The sequence below is a fragment of the Galleria mellonella genome, unplaced genomic scaffold (genome assembly GCF_026898425.1).
Source record: "Galleria mellonella isolate WM207_F2 unplaced genomic scaffold, CSIRO_AGI_GalMel_v1 utg213, whole genome shotgun sequence".
Taxonomy (NCBI): domain Eukaryota; kingdom Metazoa; phylum Arthropoda; class Insecta; order Lepidoptera; family Pyralidae; genus Galleria; species Galleria mellonella.
In genome coordinates, this window is record NW_026442039.1 from 8,165,718 (window position 1) to 8,180,067 (window position 14,350).

At 38.0% G+C, this 14,350-nt stretch overlaps 1 protein-coding gene across 2 annotated transcripts in view; it reads right to left on the bottom strand.

Annotated features, from left to right (window-relative positions):
* LOC128200609 (protein vestigial) overlaps window positions 1–14,350 on the bottom strand; it is a 35,141-nt gene that overhangs the window by 15,697 nt on the left and 5,094 nt on the right. For both annotated transcript variants that reach the window (XM_052894574.1, XM_052894575.1), the window contains 3 exons: window positions 6,343–6,654; window positions 4,156–4,360; window positions 3,340–3,504 (listed from right to left, as the gene is read on the bottom strand). In XM_052894574.1, coding sequence (XP_052750534.1) covers window positions 3,340–3,504; window positions 4,156–4,360; window positions 6,343–6,450 — 478 coding nt within the window. In that variant the 5' untranslated portion in view covers window positions 6,451–6,654. The remainder of the gene's footprint in view (window positions 1–3,339; window positions 3,505–4,155; window positions 4,361–6,342; window positions 6,655–14,350) is intronic.

The following is a 14,350-nucleotide window of genomic DNA, read 5'->3' on the forward strand; positions in this document are numbered from 1 at the left end:
TGCATAACTTATATATTCTATTATTAGATTTCATTTATTCGTATCAGCTAACTCAACTACTCACAGCTGAATATAGATCTCCCCATATACGAAGGTTATGCCAGTAGTTGCCACGCTTAGCAGGCAGGTTGGCAACCGCAGTTCGGCTTTGGTGGTGTTTTAAGCAAGACACTACTGCCCATCCCTCCTCTATTAAGTTCCCTTTGTCGCGTCTCATAACACCCACGAGAAAGAAACAGATGGTCCATTCTATGCTGGGACCACATATTAGAATTCTCTGCCATTTATTCTATCGTCATATCAGCCGTAAACTGTTCACTGCTTAACGTAGGCCTTCATCATGAGCGGATTTTGCTAGTAGTTCCTACGCTTGGTAGTGGTCCATTCTATGCCGGGACCACACGGCCATTTACTCTATACTTTAATTATACAATTATACAGGTACGCGTTACATATCGTGACTGCTGCAAGTCATAATTATATAGGTGTATCCACACCTGTGAACGATAAACTGGAAAGTGACGCGTGGACCACATTAACTCACTTGTTATTATATTTCTCTACAGTTACGTTTTACAAACATCACAATTAATAAAATCACAAAAAAAATATTCAGTAAAAATAATTGAAACCTTGTATGAAATATGACAGATCATACAATGTAGATTTCGCAAGTCTTCTAAGAAGAACCTGCAACTTCTAAGATACTGTAACTTTCAAAGATTACATTATTTAACAGTAGGTACCTAATACTGTTAAATAATCTAGCTAACTTCCATAATCACATTTCATTACAATGTCGCTTAACTAGATCCGAATAAATATCGCAGTGAAGTCATCTGTAAAAGGTTCGTACGTCTTTGTCCAGAACCATGACCCCAATAATAATTAAGTTTAAAGTTAAAATAAGGTAAATAAATCCCTCAAAGTGGTAGACGGTATTACACCTCCTAATACTGATATTAGAAAGTGTACTACCACCTATCATATGCGGCAGATTCAAATATTGGCGCAATGTTACCAAGTGCAGTGAATACATTATTATAGTAATGAATTATTGGCCGTCACCTCTTATAAAAGTATAGATGCGAGTATAAAACTTGAACAGTTTGTGCACCGTGTTGGAATGAGCATCTATTTTGTTGCTAAATCTTCGAAGTGATGTCGTGAAATTATAATAATGAGTCCGGATAGGGCGCAGGTGGATGCGGGTGGGTGCGGGGCGGCGGCGATAGTTTTTACAGCGCGGGAATGCATCGCGCGCTCGCACAAAGCCTGCGCCGACCGCGACCCGCGCCGCTCGCTGCCAATATGGCAGCGCTATGCGTTTTTGCCGAGCGGCTCTTTTCGGCCATCTTTTAAGTAATAGCCCTCGTATTTTTATCTAATCGCGGTCTCGGAACTATGTCCCACCCGCCTCCTCGTGCTGAATCGACAATTCGCTCTACTTTTTAATAATTTGCCCTCGAATGATCAGAAACCGGTTATACGTCGCGTTATTTTTTCGATTATTGTCGATTTACCACGGATTAAGTGAAGACACCTCTGAACGTGCTGCGAACCTACCGAACTCGATTTTCAACTCATTTGATAACTCGGCATTGAACGATGTAGATCTAATTCAAACCAGTAACAAAAAACGTTATTGTATCTACCCTTTTAGCGGTTGCGCTATGGTCACAATATACGACTGAATTGCTACTACGCAAGGACCTGAATTCAGTAACACACGTCTTCTTGCATCAAGGTCCCGCTTGGAAATCCTTAGAAACGCCATATAAAATACTACGTCGGATCTCTAGATAACAACAGCTACTCGTGCATACTTCAAAAGGTTGGTAAAAAAGCGAATAAAGTATACGCAAATTATCGTACTACAATACAGTCATTGTAGTTGAATAATTATATCATAATGGAAACAAAGAGGCCACTGTGGACCGACAGACTACGGAGAACACACCCGAGTAATACGGGGACAATGGTAGAAGCGGCGGTGCCCGGATGTGGTGGAGAAAAGGGGGCGGGGGGTGGGGGGTTGGAAAGGAGTGCGAGGGCTCTAGTAATTAAACCGGTGCGTTTAATTAAGGCGAGTCCGAGAACCTCTTTTACTGATTTATCTACTTAGTTCACGAAGTAGATAAGAGTGCTCGAGCACTGCGGTTCCGATGAACACAACCGGCGCCCTCCACCCGGACGTCTTGTGAACTTTTTACCCGAAATTCCCAGTACTGGCATAACAACCACGTCTTAGCGACGAGGGACATAATGAATTTCAAATAAGCTGTTAATCGACAGTTCACTATTAAATATGGTAGTTATTATTTATTCATTTATTTACTCTTCCTTCGATTAAACGTGAAAAACTTAATAAATAATCATAACAAACCTTCAAAATGTAGAAAACTGTTCAAGTACCTACTGCATCAACAGAAATTCATTAGAGATTCAACTCCTCTACTCGATTACAATTCACGTATCTGTAAGGTAGGATGCGAGAAAATAGATGCCATAAATCGAAATATAACGCCAAAAAAGAACACTAAGAGCACAGCTCCAAATGCAACTTGTCTATAATTCATTAACAAGGCATTCAATGAGGGAACGTTTCCCTTAACCACTTGCGGTTATGTTCTCAAATGAACTACTTACGAAACGAACGATGCTGTCATTTCAATATGATCGATCCGTAAATAGTTCAAGAAAAAGACTAGACGTCGTCGGAGCAAAATGCTTATGATATGGAGAGATGCAGGTCTAGACTGCGCTGGACACTACTTACAGTGAGCAATGGAAATGACGACGTGCTGTAAAACACGTTACAGGGTCAAAATGTACAAAAATCTCAATAAGAGGAGAGAGGTGAGAGGATTGTTAATAAAGGACACTAACTGCCACGTTACTACCAAATCCATAAAAAATGTAATAAAATTATAAAGTCCCACTATTCACCAAATAAACGACTGTGCGAGAAAAAAATATTCGGACAGTAAGATACGAGTATAAACCCCAAACAGGTGTTTGTTTCGCTGTTTTGTATTTAGCATGTGCTCGTATTTAGTTAATATTCTAAATAAATGAAAAAAGTCCCTATCAGCTCTAATTCCGCGTGGTTCGTCTGGAAACCATTATGGTTAGTTCCTGATATATCATCATGATAGGCCAATTGGCCTGACTTCATCCTTACTGATACTTTGCTAGCTTAAACTAATATTACAGGAGAGGTTAACACTTCTTCAATCATTACAAATACCTTCTAAATAAGGAGCGTTACTAATAATGTAGCCAATAATCAATAAATCAGAGTATGTCGATAAGTTGGGTCTGAGCAGTGGTACTAACCTTTGGGCTTGTCAATAGACAGCGCCCTGGTGAAATGCTCGTCGACGACAGCGGCCACGTCGCCAGAATAATGCGTGAACACGACGCAGTTAGCGCTGACATACTGCGCGCGCGCCCGCCCGCCGCTTCCGCCACATTCGCCCTCGGACTCGGACGAGCCGCCGCCTGTGAACAATCATCATGCCCATATATTATACACCACACCTTTTTAAAACAGCTCTACCTTCCATAAAACAGGAGAACAAGAAACTACTTACATCTTAAGTTTAAGAATGAGGTGGCAACTCTGTATGAAAATCCTAATAACTTACACGTAATCTTTTATGAAATTAAGGTTTATCATTAATAATTGCGCGCCAAATTAAAATTTAAATGCATACAAATTAATGTAAATAAATTACTTTCTTCTCCCAGCGAATAATGTACTTACTGCACTTTGTGGTCAGTGTCAAATGTTTAGAAAGCGTAGACACGAATTCATCATGGTTATCATTTCAGTCATTCAGTTCACTGCTCAACAAAGATCTCCCACTAAAAGATCATAAGGATTACCTTGATCCACAGATATTCAATGCTTTCTATTACAACACATTTAAGTCAACAAGTACCAAAGACGGACGGGCCAAGACGAATGGACGGGTTCGATATATGATCATGCGATCTCTTCTCCAATTGTAAACTTACGCGAAATCCTATGATATACTTTTGCCCTGACAAATCAGGTCATCGCTTACAAAATTAGTTTATCCACAGAGTCAGGTGAGTGTACGGGATCGTACTGGCATGTCATTTGAAAACTAGACGTGCGAGGCGTACCGTCAGCGCTGGCGCGGCCGTGCGTGGACAGGTCCTCCTCCTTGGTGCGCAGGCGCGGCGCGAGCGGCGCGTGGTGCGCGTGCGGCGGCGAGCCCGGCGACTGCGCGCCCGACGACGCCGAGCCCGAGCTGAGCGCGCCGCCCGCGCCGCCGCCGCCGCTATACGCCTCACTACCCGGATTGCTTGCCCCGCTTTGCACGTTAAACTGAAATACGTCACTCTATTACAATTCGTACTCTGCTATCTACTACTCATGCAAGGGTGTCGTCCTCTGGTGTGGAAAGTTTGCCGTTATCGTTGAACACAACGACCTCTGGTAGAGCTTCCTGGACCGCGCTTTTACTTGCTCTCCGAAGCACGCGGCGAGTGACAATAGTTCAATGAAACGATTCAAATTATTTTAATTCAAATAGACGTGTTTACAAGCACTTTTAAATCGCCATTTTAAACATCATAATGTGATAATAATTCAGAAATTGAGACTAGTATTCGATCAGCCGCAGTCCAACATTGCCCAAGTGAGTTGTCACATTTCTGATCACAGACTAAGAGAGGTATCACCTAGAAGTTTCCTCTCGTCCACTAAAAAATACAATGCCTAATATACCAATATGCGTAACTTGTGTCCGAATAAAAATATGTCACGAAGAAATTACGGAAGGGTATACTCACTAGTCCTAAGGAGCAGTAATGTATGTATATTGCCTCATGGGCTGTACAGCCTACTGTATCGGTACGATCTATTAGCCTCGGTTCATTCAGTAAGAGATTTCCTATAACTTTTGAAAATAGACAATAGTGTATATCAGCATTTCCCAAAGTGGGCGATAGCGCCCCCTTGGGGGTGCTACAGGCCTAAAAGGGGGCGATATAGACCCAGAAAAAAATGGGGGCATTGTGTAGAGGGTTTGGAAGTGATTTATTGATCTTGAAGTAATAGTGGTTTTTAAATAGGTGAAAAAAGTGAGGCGCTAAAAATATTTTATTCTCAAAGTGGAATAGACGAAATAAGTTTTGGAACCCCTGGTCTATATGGAGTCATATCTATGTCTATGCGTGCAGTGCGGTAAGAAAATTGTTTGTTTAATAATTGTCAATGTAGCACTGCACGTACTAGATTAATGTGTCGCCCCACCAGTTTTGTTTTAATTTCCTATATTTATATTTAGTATAAAAGATCATTTTTATTTGTTAATATTGTCAGTCATAACTCAATTGAAAATCCGTTACAAGTTACTGCAAATATACGTCTCTACTAAGCTCGTCGTCCCACTCTAACCCGCAACTAATATTAATATAATAAAAATGTAACTGAACAATGTCTGTACCTATGTAAGAGATTTTAATAAGAGTCATAAAAACAAAAATAATTGTTAGAAATATTGTCTATCTGTATGTTTGTTCTGTCGTCGTGCATATATTACTACTAAATTGAATTCAGCGTTCACTGTTGTGGTCCTAAAGGTTCTAAATTAAAAATTGATGCATGTTCCATTTTGATACGCCATCTTGATAAATATCTATTTCAATTCTTCCAAATATCTATTTCATTGATTTTCCTACTTCCGAATACTGCGCGTACGATGTAGTGGGCAAAAAGCTAGTATTTCAATAATCTATAACATGTAAAATAAAATAATCAGTCTGTGCAAATGAATTAAATTAAAATAGTAGATGTATTTCATTACTATAATACAAAAGTGAGTTCTGTTGCCGACCGTTGTGCTGTCCCGCTTTTTTCCCATATATTTACTGTATAAGGTGCTATATTACACAAGATTCCTCCAAGGACCAATAACTCCCCCATTATGTCCTACTTATACTGATTTTCACGGTGCATTCGACCACATTAGTCATACATTACTTTTGAAGCTATCAAAAAACCTTGAAAATTAAAGGACCCGTAGAATGGAATGTGTCATCTACTGTTAAAATAGTTCAACTAACAGTTGATATGAATAAAAAATGAAAGTAAGTAATAGGAGCGAGACGTCTTCCGGTGCTTCTCAGGGCTTATATCTAGGCCCGATGTTGTTTATTTGTACACTGTAAGTATCTGTTTCTTACTTATAAATAGTGCTATTTGTGGCAACCCGACTCGTTACATTCCTGTCGTGCTATATATGCTTATGAGCATGACATGGGTATGAGTGGGTGTAGATGCGGTGGCCGGCGGTGAATACTGACCCGATCATATTGAAAGTGCGGCGCGTGGTGGAAGGAGCGCGCAGCACCGCGCCCGTACAGGTAGGGGTAGTACGCGCCGTACATCACCTCGGGGCAGCTCACCGCCATGCCGCCGGCGGGCCGCGCGCGCGCCCCATGCCGCCGCGCCGCCGCACGCTCGCCGCGCTACACAGCACCGCACCGCACCGCACCGCACCGCACCGCACCGCACCGCACCGCACCGCACCGCACCGCACCGCACCGCACCGCACCGCCGCCGCCGCCGCGCGGTACCGCCCAGTCACCGCGCTGCGCCGGCGGTTACCGTGCGATCTGTGCACAAAGATAAACAGTGCGTTACTAAGTTCTGTGTGCGTGCTAGCATCGCAACTCACGTTGTCAAGAGTCTTGTTAAGATTATAATAACTATGTGTGTCTCAAATATCACACTACGTACAGTACATAAAATATTTTAATCGGGATGTTAGTAACGAGGACAAGCTTAGCGTAGCTGGCGACTACTGTTATACTCCTAATACACGACCCCAATACAAATAAATTAATTATAAAATAAAATTTACATTGTTTATGTTGGAAATTTGTTTTGGAAACTTACAATTGGAAGATAATTTATAGTGAAACCAGAAAAGTAAAGGCTCATTTCAGCCAGTAACTGTCCACTGCTGGACATAAGCCTTTCCCACAAGGGGAGTTTTAATAGTTGACATCCTTAACAGGCTGGTTGGCAACCGCAGTTAGGCGGGGAAAAGGGATTGTTAGTAATGGAAACTGAGAATCCCATTGCTAACAATATACCCAACCAGCTCGACCTCCTCGCGGTTCCCCCTGGAAACTATCATGGTTAATTCCTGATGAATTCATCATGATTGGCTAACTGCCCTGTTTTCATTCTCATCTATCACCCTTCACTGGTGCTCCGCCAGCGTATCGCGCTAGCGCAGGCGGGGTTACCATACCATTTTCACCCACAAAAAAAAACCGCAGTTAGGCTTTCAGAGATGTTTTAAGACAGACGTTGCTACTCATATAGTTCCTTTAGTCGCCTCTTACGACACCCACAGGAAAGAAAGGTAGTCTATTTTATGCCGGGACAATACGGAAAAGGCTCCTGGTAATAAAAATATTTTAAATCTTAATAATCAATTAATTAATTCTGATATTGAAGTTACAGAAACTTTGTAATATTTTTTTTCACTAATATACCATTAGCAACAACTCTATCTCTAAACACTTCCGCATCTGCGGCTGAAGCTGTACTAATAGAAAATGTTAGTAAGCCATCAGCTGTGTTTAGTTTTAATCATATAACTCGATATGATACGACAGTCTGAATCATATAAAAATTATAATTTTAAAATATGAGATATTTAAAAATGTTTTTGATAATTGCATAGATGCGGATAAGTTTCCTAATTTAATGAAATTCAGTGAAACCGCTTTTAAAGATGCGAGTAAAAGTGATCCAGTAAACTATAGGCCTATTTCTATTCTTCACTTACTGTATGTTGTATCAACTAGTTAATTATTTTAATTTAAACGAATTATGAATTAATTCATAATTGTCAATTTGGTTTTTCTAAAGGGCGATCAACTACGGATGCAGGTGCGGAGTTATTAAACACATTTTTTGCAGGGAAAATAAAATAGATGCGATAGGCATTTTTGTGATGTATCTAAGACTTTTGATTGTGTAGATCATGATACATTACTGAAAAAAGTAACTTTTATGGTGACAAAGAGAATGCATTAAACTTAGTCAAATTATATTTATCAAACAGAATTTAAAAAGTTGAAGAAGCGTTACATTTAACGGGTCGCTTGTGCAAAAGGGTCACAGGTTTAATCTCGGTCTAATCCTATTTTTAGTTTATATTAATGATCTCAATTTTGCTATGTATGATAGATGTGAAATAGTATTGTTCGTAAATATAACTTCTTTTATTTTTAAAGTTGATAGTTTGACCAAAAATTATAACGATATAAATAAACGATAAATAACTCGTGTTGGTTTTCAACTAATAATCTAATGTTGACCATCAAATAAACAAAATGCGTAATTTATTTTGCTACACCCAAACAGGGTTTCATGTACTTACTCTACATAAGAACATTGTAACAACTCTATAATTATGTACATGAATGCATTATAATAATAAATAAATAAATTTTTCTCCTTCTAAAAATTACAATTCTAATTCTACTACTTCTAAAACGAACCTTTTGATTTTACAGATTCCACAGTCTTGGAATCACTATTGATAATAAAACTCGGTGGAGACCTCACATTCAAAACCTAAGAACTAAATTAAGTTCTGCGGCGTACGCTGTGCGCACAGTTGAACAGTATACTAATATTAAAACTGCCAGATTAGTTTATTTTAGTTACTTTCATAGTACACTGTCCTATGGTATATTATTAAGGGGTAAAGCAGGCGACATCCAAAATATATTTGTTGGTATTACAAAAATGTGCTACTCACGCGATTTATTCAATGGGAAGTCGTGAATCACTAAAAGAGAAATTTAAAAGTCCAAATATTTTCACCGTAACTTTGTGAACTTAAAGTACCTATACGCAAACATTTTTATATACTCGACAATCTTCAACTGTTTCTTAAAAACAACGATCTTAATACTAGATACAAATACAAACTTTCTCTAATGAAGTATTGTTTAAAAAAAGTTGATTGGTCTTTTATGGGAATGGGCATTCAATGTTATAATAAAATACTGAAGAATATTCTAAATCTACATTTTAATTTTAAAACTGTTATTTAAAATACTTATTTTACAAAGCCTATTACACACTAAACGATCACTTGAATGACAAATGTGCATGGTGTTAGTCGGTCATTCACGTGCTTTTTAATGACCTACATGATCTCATTTTAGACATAGTACATTTAAATAAATACATATAATGTTAATAGAGATTTAAAAGAGTAACTGTGCGGGTTCTTCTCGACATATTCCGAACCCTAAAGGTACATAAAAAAATGACGACTTCAAAGTGTTTGTAAACAAGTCTACCTATTTGAATACAGATGATTTGACTAAACTTGTATTGTTTGCTCATAGTTTTGCAACATTCAAGAGGCCGCACATGTAACACGAGACGAGTCGCTCGTGCGTTACACGAGTAACTATTCTCGTGTGGGGGGAAAGGGATTGTTAGCAATGGAGTTTGACAGCTCCATTGCTAGCAATATGCCCTATTAGGTCGACCTCCACGTGGTTCCCCCTGGAAACCATCGTGTACAATTCTTGTTGAATTCGTCACGATGGGCTAACTGATCTACTTTATCCTCATGTATCATCTCTCACTAGTGCCCCGTTTATTTTATTATTTTACTTAGAGAAATAGAAGATAACGAAATATTGTTATCTTCTATTTCTTACGTTTAATAAAGCGTAAGGTTGTTTTTTTTTTAATCAGTGATAATGGAATGGTAACGTCGCCTGCGCTATCCGCATACACCGGCGGGGCATCAGTGAAATATGATAGGTGAAAATGAGTGCAGGTCAGTTGGTCCACAATGATGGTTTCCAGGGGGTACCACTTGAAGGTCGACCTGAGAGGGTATATTGCTAGCAATGGGTCTATCAGACCTCATTACTAACAATCCCGTTCCCCCCAGCGCAAAGCCGTCCACTCACACCGTGGCGGTGTTCTTACTTTTAGCACTTTACTTCCGTCGTAATTTCTAACTAAACGAATGGTCTGGATAGATGGATAGATCAAGGATTAATTTAAAGAGGAATTTGGGTAACGCATAAAAGCAACCTTGATTAGAAAACTATTTAGTTGGATAAGTATCAATACGGTGATCAAAGTCTTTCTACCGTTCCTGTATTTTACCTAATCCGAAAAAATAAACGATTACTGTGACTTAACTATAATCTTTACTAATATTATAAATGTGAAAGTGAACTTGTTTGTATGTTTATTACCTTATCGAACACGCTTGAACGTCTTAACCAATCACTGTGATATAAAGAAGGAGATAGAGATTACAAACTATTAAGTACACAGTAATTAAGTTGATCCATTACAGGCATACAAAAAGTCAAATGCCACCTCTTTATAATATCAGTCGAGGTACTAGTACAGTGTTATATGTATTATCTGTGGTTTACATTAGATAAAATGACCGGGATGAATAGTATCTACCAAGCTTATAGGTACTCTTCTCCATCCCGTATTGCACATGTAGTTATACCAAACGTCATGACGACGAACGAAGTGGGGACAAACAAACAAAAAAACTACTAACTCACTTTCACATTATATATATATATATATATATATATATATATATATATATATATATATATATATATATATATATATATACACCTATAGGTATCTCGTACACGCGGACGAAATCGTGATAAAAAAAACTAGTTTTATTAACAGACTTCAAAAAGACGGAGGCTCTCCATTCGGTTGTATGTTTTTATGTTTGTTACCTCATCACACCATCAGTTGTGAACTGATTTAGATTGATTGATCGCATAGAAATTTTAATAAAATCGGTTTAGTAACTTAGTTTTTCGATCAAAATAACTGGTTTTGTGACAATTGAAGTCGGTTTTTTTTTGTGACACAATCTTTCATTGTATTACTATTAATATTACAAATTTTGAATGAATTTCTTTACTACTCACTGGCACCTTAGCAATCATTTGTTAAGAAATTTACTATACTACTTATACGCAGTATTCGGATGAGATATAAGTTAGATTACAGTGTCGATCTTGCGACCTTGACCTTTAGGACAAAAAAATCCGAATACATTGTTACTACTCGACCCCTGGACTTCTATAACCGAGCAAACTAACACAAAATTAATCGATATGTCCGCCATGTGTAGGTACCTTTGTTACGACTATGTTAGATACATACTCGTAACAAAGGTACATGAAAGTTAAATAAATTTTTATTTTGCAACTTAAAGTAGTAACCGTCGCCTATAGACATAAGCAGTACCATGGACATAACAGAGTATACTGTTTCACACACGATACCGCCCATGCGTTACTATTCCTGAGGACTCGGGTGTTATTCCTCTGTACCCTGTAAATTCACTGCCATATCCCACCCTTTAAATCGAATACCTACAGTCATGAAAATTGTATGTATGGTGTACATTATGAATGCGATCCAAATGACAATTAATCAATTGACAATTGATCAATCGATCAATCTTTTTGACGTCTTAAACAAGTGCATTCAAATAGATTTTGTTCCACAAAAAAAAGCCAAAATCTACCGTGGCCAATTATGAACCAATTATGTTTATTTCAAAACCAAACTACTAATTATCTTTAAAATTAATAATTCAATTTTGTTCTTAATTAGTTTGAAAACAATTTGAAAGCACCTTTTAGACTTTAAGAATAAAAAAATCGGTTTATAAATAACGGAGTTCTGAAATATACAATCTCCCTTTGTTTGAAATCAGTTAAAAAAGCGACTTAAATCGTTAACGTACACAACAACAAACGACAAGACGTTTCATTGGCACCTTATGATGCGATTAATTTATTATAACTTGGTTCTTCAAAACCTACTTCAGGCACCAGTCTCTCACAAAATTGGCCTCACATATTTAATTGTAGGTAGCACAAGTTGTTACTTTGTACTACCTTTTGTGAAGAGAAAATAAACCACTCATTCAATCATTCAATGTATTGCTCCACAAACAATAACAGCTGCTTCGAGCGTCACAAAATTGATACGAGTAGATTCAGAACTAATACAGGAGCAGACCGTACCGTTGTGTAGCGCGATCGGACGGGAAAAAATCTAATGAATTGTAAATCTCATTCAATTATAAGCGACATCAACGGTGAACGCACCGCTAAACATCCGCTAAACGGAGGGTACAGGGAGGAAAGGGATTGTTAGTAATGGAGACTGAGAATCCCATTGCTAGCAATATACCCGACCAGGTCGACCTCCTCGCGGTTCCCCCTGGAAACTATCATGGTTAATTCCTGATGAATTCATCATGATGGGCTAACTGGCCTGTTTTCATTCTCATCTATCACCCTTCACTGGTGCCCCACCAGCGTATACCGTTAGCGCGGACGGGGTCACCATACCATTTTCACCCATCAAAAAAAAACGGAGCGTACCTCCGTACAATGACACACTTAGTACCTTTCTCAATATTGTAGGTTTACATAATAAATATTGTTTTGCAACAAACAAATCTTGCTTCGCAAAGAAAAACAATCGTGACTAATTAAGACCGACCCGGAAATAAACTTGCATCGCAAAAAGATTTTTTTTTAATGGATGATAATGAAATGGTAACCCCACCCGCGCTATCGGTATACACCGGCGGGGCACCAGTGAAAGATGATAGGTGAGGATGAAGCAGGTCAGTTAGCCCATCGTGACGAATTCAACAAGAATAGTTCACGATGGTTTCCGGGGGGAACCACGTGGAGGTCGACCTAATAAGGCATATTGCTAGTAATGGGGCTGTCAAACTCCATTGCTAACAATCCCTTTCCCCCCGCAAAAATAATTATGCTGTGGAAGCTAGGTCACATCATCCCGGTAATATAAACTATTCAGGCAATGGAACTGATTTTTCCAGGTTAAAAAAACATCGCGAAAATCGGCTTTGAGGAATAAATAGAAGAATCAGTTCTACAAGACAGAACCAGTTCTTTCAATTTTTTATATTCAAATTCCATTCATTTCTATTTAAATAGACTTGTTTACAAGCAACTTTAAATCGTATTTTTTTAAATCTTCTGCAGGGTCAGAAAATTGTTATCTGTTGAGAAGAGCTCGCAAGAAACTCAACAGTTACTCTTTTAAATCTTTGTTAACGTTATGTGTATTTATTTAAATGTAATATGTCTAAAATTACATGGTCATTAAAAAGCCCGTTCATGATCGACTAACACCACGCTCTTTTGTCATTCAAATTCGTTAGCGCGGGTGGGGTACTATTCCATTACCACCCATTTAAAAAAAATCCTTAATCATTTATATGGTTTGATAATTTAGGCTGGTTATGTCCGGGTAAATGCCACTTTAAAATATTCAGATCGCACTTTTCGTGTAGAAGTTATGACGGGTATAAAAATTCTTTAAATAAGAAAAATGTGACGATTTGAATAAACTGTCCTACGTTTAGTCCATTAATATAATATTAATTTACGTATTTAAATCAAATAATAGTTTTTCAATTTGAAACTTTAATTATTAAGTATATTTTTTTTAAATAAAAATGCTTTATTAAGAAAAATACAGAAAAATAAGACGCAAAGTCTACCTGTACCTCTAGTCTGTTTTACTCACGGCCAGTTGGCCATACAGCTGTATGGTATGTTGGCCTATCGCGAGTTGGAGCTTCCCAATATTAATACATTTTACTACCACATATCTAATAATAGAACATCAAATGTCGTTTACAGAGAAGCTCTAAATAGTTAAATATAAATGCTTCGTACGGAATTACACCCGTGCGAAACAGGACGGGTAGTTCATTATATTTTTCTTAACTTATCACATTTAACTACCTAATTTGTTTCAAATTAATGAAAGTTTAATCCGTGTACCTACAGACATACATTGTGGGAACACTACATAATAAATTAATAATACAATGAATAGCTCTAACCCACAACTCCAGTTATATTAACTACCAACTTTTACCCGCGACTTCGTCCGCGTGACCGGGATGTGTTTACTGATCGGGATAAAAAAAAGGAGCCTGTATCCTTCTCCATCGCATACCGTAGGAGTATGCAAAATTTTAAAGTGATTGGTTAAGCCGTTAAAGCGCTATAAGGCAAGAAACAAACAAACAGATTCACTTTCACGTTTATAATATTTGTAGTCTACGAGTATTTTTATCCAATTCCTTAAAATTGTTCTATTTCTTTTCATACTGTATAATTATGTTAAAGTGAATGCTGTGAATACCTTCACCACGCATGTGCAATATTGTATTATGATTGTTATATATGTCATAATGCAATA